Genomic DNA, 6,787 nt, shown 5'->3' with positions numbered 1-6,787 from the left:
ATATATATATATATATATATATATATATATATATATATATATATATATATATATATATATATATATATATATATATATATATATATATATATATGCAATAAGATCAGAGTAAACAAGTGATTTCAGAATATGCAAAACAACCACTCTGAAAGAATAGAGAAATTCCAAGCGCTTTCGTGACTACTCACATTATCAAGGAACTATGAAAGTAAAGCATCCAAGGAAGCTATATAAGGGGTCTGGCCAGCACCTCACTATCAGATCCCACAACGGTTAAACACCTGACGCGCGCCGACCCAACTTGGATAGGTCCTTGGCACAACTCACCCCTCAAACTATTCTACCCAAGAAATAAGAAATTTTAAAGATTATTTGTCCAGTGTATTATTAAATTCTTCCCAAATTCTATTAATTATAAATGGATCTAATTTATATAAACCAAAGGAAATATTCATATTATTGTCAAAACTGCTTTTTATGAAACAAGATTCAATTATATTCCTGTCGACCATGGACTTGCTTGATACTACTTTCTCAACTTTTTGAAAATCAATTAGATGGTTAAAATCTCTTACATGAATAAATAGAGCATTGGAATCTTGTCCAGTTCTAATGCTATATTTATGTTGTTTTAATCTTAGTTCGAGATTTTTACCAGTTTGACCGTAATAAACTTTATCGCAAATTTTACAAGGAATCTTATAGACACATCCATCAGCATTTTGGGGGGAATTCTTTATCAAAAGTTTTTTTACTGTATCAAGATTTTTGAATACAACTTTAATATTAAAAGTCTTAAGAAGAGAAGGCATACCAACCAAGTTTTCATGGTAAGGGAGAACCAACATATTTTTAGTTGAATAAGGCTGGTTGTCCCTTTTTGGATTGTAAAAAGTATTTCTAGCAACTTTAAAAGATTTATCAATTACATTTCTTGGGTATTTTAAATCATTACCTATTTCATAAATTTTGGATATTTCCTCATCTATGAACTCAGGACTACAAATTCGTAAAGCTCTCAAAAACATTGATGAGAAAACAGACAGTTTGACTCTATCTTGATGCGAGGAATAATAGTGGACATAGGAACAGTTATTTGTAGGTTTTCTGTAAATTTTAAATTTGAATTCATTATTACCCTTAATAATTAAAACATCTAGAAAAGGCAATGAGTTATTTTCTTCAAACTCAACAGTAAAGTTTATAGAATGGGCTAAGCTATTTAATTTTCCTAGGAAATGGTGTATATCTACATTTTTGGGCATAAGACACAAAATATCATCAACATATCTGAACCATTTAGGTCTATTAGGGAGGATTGTGTTAAGTAACCTTGTTTCAAAAAATTCCATGTATAGGTTACTAAGAACAGGTGAAAGAGGATTTCCCATTGCCATACCAAACTTCTGAGTGTAAAACTTATCATTAAATACAAATTTTGCATCAACAATGCAAAGTTTAATAAGTTTAATGATAGTAGAAACTGGCAATGGTGAAATTAATATTAGTAAAGGAATGGTATATAGCTCTATGTTAAAACCAAACATTCCCAATTGCCCTCAAAGATTCCTTAAGTCTTATGATACACTTAATAACAATAAAAATTTGCGCCTTACTAAAGCAGACAAAATAAATGCAATAGTAATTATGATTATAATTATTATAATCAAAAAGAAGCGCTAAGCCACAAGGACTATACAGCACTATAGTAATTATGAAAGAAAATGATTACCAAGAAAAAATGAATAATCTCTTAGATGATACTGAAACCTATTCTAAACTTAGGAAAAATCCCCTAGAAACCGTTAACAGCAATTTCAATAAAACAATAAAACTTCTACTGAAAGGCAAAGATGAATTAGTCAAACAATTTACTTCCACTAATCCATCTTTACCTTACATGTATGGACTAATAAAAACACACAAACCAGGGAATCCAGTCAGACCAATTATTAGCTCCATAGGGTCAGTTTCATATAAATTATCCAAATGGCTTGTTGATATTTTGAGCCCTATTGTTGGCAAAATTTCTAACTTTAATGTTAAAAACAACATAGACTTGGTTGATAAATTAAGCTCCTTGACTGACTTAAATGATTTTAACATGGTTAGTTTTGATGTTACTTCCTTGTTTACGAAAGTTCCTGTTGATGATTTATTAAGTTTCTTATCTGAAGAACTCGTTAACGATGATTTACCATTGCCAGTTTCTACTATCATTAAACTTATTAAACTTTGCATTGTTGATGCAAAATTTGTATTTAATGATAAGTTTTACACTCAGAAGTTTGGTATGGCAATGGGAAATCCTCTTTCACCTGTTCTTAGTAACCTATACATGGAATTTTTTGAAACAAGGTTACTTAACACAATCCTCCCTAATAGACCTAAATGGTTCAGATATGTTGATGATATTTTGTGTCTTATGCCCAAAAATGTAGATATACACCATTTCCTAGGAAAATTAAATAGCTTAGCCCATTCTATAAACTTTACTGTTGAGTTCGAGGAAAATAACTCATTGCCTTTTCTAGATGTTTTAATTATTAAGGGTAATAATGAATTCAAATTTAAAATTTACAGAAAACCTACAAATAACTGTTCCTATGTCCACTATTATTCCTCGCATCAAGATAGAGTCAAACTGTCTGTTTTCTCATCAATGTTTTTGAGAGCTTTACGAATTTGTAGTCCTGAGTTCATAGATGAGGAAATATCCAAAATTTATGAAATAGGTAATGATTTAAAATACCCAAGAAATGTAATTGATAAATCTTTTAAAGTTGTTAAGTTTCTTATCTGAAGAACTCGTTAACTATGATTTACCATTGCCAGTTTCTACTATCATTAAACTTATTAAACTTTGCATTGTTGATGCAAAATTTGTATTTAATGATAAGTTTTACACTCAGAAGTTTGGTATGGCAATGGGAAATCCTCTTTCACCTGTTCTTAGTAACCTATACATGGAATTTTTTGAAACAAGGTTACTTAACACAATCCTCCCTAATAGAGCTAAATGGTTCAGATATGTTGATGATATTTTGTGTCTTATGCCCAAAAATGTAGATATACACCATTTCCTAGGAAAATTAAATAGCTTAGCCCATTCTATAAACTTTACTGTTGAGTTTGAAGAAAATAACTCATTGCCTTTTCTAGATGTTTTAATTATTAAGGGTAATAATGAATTCAAATTTAAAATTTACAGAAAACCTACAAATAACTGTTCCTATGTCCACTATTATTCCTCGCATCAAGATAGAGTCAAACTGTCTGTTTTCTCATCAATGTTTTTGAGAGCTTTACGAATTTGTAGTCCTGAGTTCATAGATGAGGAAATATCCAAAATTTATGAAATAGGTAATGATTTAAAATACCCAAGAAATGTAATTGATAAATCTTTTAAAGTTGCTAGAAATACTTTTTGCAATCCAAAAAGGGACAACCAGCCTTATTCAACTAAAAATATGTTGGTTCTCCCTTACCATGAAAACTTGGTTGATATGCCTTCTCTTCTTAAGACTTTTAATATTAAAGTTGTATTCAAAAATCTTGATACAGTAAAAAAACTTTTGATAAAGAATTCCCCCCAAAATGCTGATGGATGTGTCTATAAGATTCCTTGTAAAATTTGCGATAAAGTTTATTACGGTCAAACTGGTAAAAATCTCGAACTAAGATTAAAACATAAATATAGCATTAGAACTGGACAAGATTCCAATGCTCTATTTATTCATGTAAGAGATTTTAACCATCCAATTGATTTTCAAAAAGTTGAGAAAGTAGTATCAAGCAAGTCCATGGTCGACAGGAATATAATTGAATCTTGTTTCATAAAAAGCAGTTTTGACAATAATATGAATATTTCCTTTGGTTTATATAAATTAGATCCATTTATAATTAATAGAATTTGGGAAGAATTTAATAATACACTGGACAAATAATCTTTAAAATTTCTTATTTCTTGGGTAGAATAGTTTGTGGGGTGAGTTGTGCCAAGGACCTATCCAAGTTGGGTCTTTGCGCGTCAGGTGTTTAACCGTTGTGGGATCTGATAGTGAGGTGCTGGCCAGACCCCTTATATAGCTTCCTTGGATGCTTTACTTTCATAGTTCCTTGATAATGTGAGTAGTCATGAAAGCGCTTGGAATTTCTCTATTCTTTCAGAGTGGTTGTTTTGCATATATATATATATATATATATATATATATATATATATATATATATATATATATATATATATATATATATATATATATATATATATATATATATATATATATATATATATATATATATATATATATATATATATATATATATATATATATATATATATTGTACTCGCCTAATTCACCTAATTGTGGTTGCAGGGGTCGAGACTCAGCTCCTGGCCAGGCCTCTTCACTGAGTGCTACAAGGTCCTCTGTCCCTTCTCCATGACCTTTATCATACCTCATCTTAAAGCTATGTAAGGTTCCTGCTTCCACCACCTCACATGCTGTGTGTGTGTGTGTGTGTGTGTGTGTGTGTTTGCATATGTCGTGCCGAATATGTAAAACTGGTCAATTAGCAAGAACTCATTTAAAATTAAGTTTATTCTAAAATTTTCTCTTATACGTTTAAAGATATATTTTTTTTATGTTGATGCAAAGATTAATAATTTTGTACCAAAAAAAATAGAAAATTTACCTAACCTTATTATAAAAAGAGCAATTTAATTTAGCCTAATCCAACTAAATATATGTTAGATAAGTTTACAATAATTTAATAATAAACGAACACAGTGAAATGTACTTTTTTCGTTAGGTTCAGAAAATTTTTTTTCGAAATTATTACATACACAAATTTTCGCTTGCCTTATTCGGCAAGAAGAGCGATGCTATTTAAGCCAAAATCGCAAGTTTTACCTATTCGGCACGACATATATATATTTTTTATTCTCAAAATCACATAGAAACTTGTATTTCCCAATAAACCATAACTAAGGAGCAGGAAATATACGATAGCGCAGTAAAAGTCAGGTCATGATGACGATACACTATACTGGCCTTCAAGGAGCAGTGTCTGGATGACGATACACTATACTGGCCTTCAAGGAGCAGTGTCTGGATGACGATACACTATACTGGCCTTCAAGGAGCAGTGTCTGGATGACGATACACTATACTGGCCTTCAAGGAGCAGTGTCTGGACGACGATACACTATACTGGCCTTCAAGGAACAGTGTCTGGATGACGATACACTATACTGGCCTTTAAGGAGCAGTGTATGGATGACGGTACACTATACTGGCCTTCAAGGAGCAGTGTCTGGACGACGATACACTATACTGGCCTTCTAGGAGCAGTGTCTGGATGACGGTTTACTATACTGGCTTTCAAGGAGTAGTGTCTGGATGACGGTACACTATACTGGCCTTCAAGGAACAGTGTCTGGATGACGATACACTATACTGGCCTTTAAGGAGCAGTGTATGGATGACGGTACACTATACTGGCCTTCAAGGAGTAGTGTCTGGATAACGGTACACTATACTGGCCTTCAGGGAACAGTGTCTGGATGACGGTATACTATACTGGCGTTAAAGGAACATTGTCTGGATGACGATGCACTATACTGGCCTTCAAGGAACAGTGTCTTCATGACGGTACACTATACTGCCTTTCAACGAGCAGTGTATGGACGTACATACAGCCAGGAGCTGTAACTCGATCCATTTAGGTGTCTCGTAGCTCGATCGCTAGCGCATTCAGCTCACTCTGAGGTCGGGGTATCGAATCCTCTTTACGGCTGGAAAACATTAGGACGTGTTTCCATAAGACACCTGTTGTCCATGTTCACCCATCAATATAAAATGGGTACCTGGGTGTTAGTGGACTGGTGTGGGCCGCATCCTGGGACAAAGACCTAATTTGCGGGAAATGCTCAGCATAACGAGGGACTTTTGTATATAGTAGTATGTCATTGATGTCAGCTATGGTCTGTATACCTTGTACATGTACTTGTAGAAATGATGTGTCATGCACCTCTAGAAATAATAATAATAATAATTATTATTATTATTATTATAGGAGAGTACATATGTACATATACTGAAAATTTCTGGCACTAGTGACTCCATCAAGTACTTAGTAAATCTTGGGTGTACTTGTTGGCAACCTTGCATTAATAATAGGTTTTCAGTTCTAAGATTCTTTTTTTAGTTCCATTTGTTGGTTTTCACCCATTATTCTACATAGAGTGGTATTGCCCTACACCCATTATTCTACATACAGTGGTATTTATTGCCCTACAATTATTCTACAGACAATGGACTTACTTGTCATAGTTGTAAAGGATGAACGGAGCTGAGAGACGACCAGCACGACGACCAGACTTGAACTGAGGCCAGAGTCCACAGTTAACAGTTCCCAGACACGAGAAGTAGCGAAACTGGCAACTAAAAGTAACGCACTGGCACCTCAAGCTAGAGAAACTACTGGAAGGCTGGAAACATTAGGGCGTGTTTCTGACACCTGCTGTCTATGTTCGCCTTCAAGTAAATAGCTACCTGGGTGTTAGTCGACTGGTGTGGGTTGCATCCTGGGGACAAAATTAACTTAAGTTGCCCGAAATGCTCTGCATAACAAGCGGGTGTCTACATACTATGTCAGCTATGGTCTGTATATGTTGTATCATGTACTTACAGAAATAAAGATTATTATTATTATTAACACCTGTTCTTGCTTTTTAGAACGAAGTGGTTCTATAGTTTTCATAGATTATCACAGGACATCTTTG

The 6,787-nt window shown here is 33.2% G+C and overlaps 1 protein-coding gene across 1 annotated transcript in view; it reads right to left on the bottom strand.

Annotated features, from left to right (window-relative positions):
- The window catches only part of LOC128687220 (rhodanese domain-containing protein CG4456), a 98,456-nt gene extending 91,978 nt beyond the window's left edge, over nucleotides 1–6,478 (bottom strand). Inside the window, exon 1 of the mRNA XM_070098500.1 lies at nucleotides 6,327–6,478. Within this exon, the coding sequence (XP_069954601.1) occupies nucleotides 6,327–6,333 (7 nt within the window). The 5' untranslated portion in view covers nucleotides 6,334–6,478. The remainder of the gene's footprint in view (nucleotides 1–6,326) is intronic.
- Nucleotides 6,479–6,787: the final 309 nt, after the last annotated feature.

The sequence above is a fragment of the Cherax quadricarinatus genome, chromosome 62, assembly GCF_038502225.1.
Source record: "Cherax quadricarinatus isolate ZL_2023a chromosome 62, ASM3850222v1, whole genome shotgun sequence".
In the NCBI taxonomy this organism is placed as follows: Eukaryota; Metazoa; Arthropoda; class Malacostraca; order Decapoda; family Parastacidae; genus Cherax; species Cherax quadricarinatus.
This window is presented reverse-complemented; position numbering and strand designations above follow the sequence as displayed.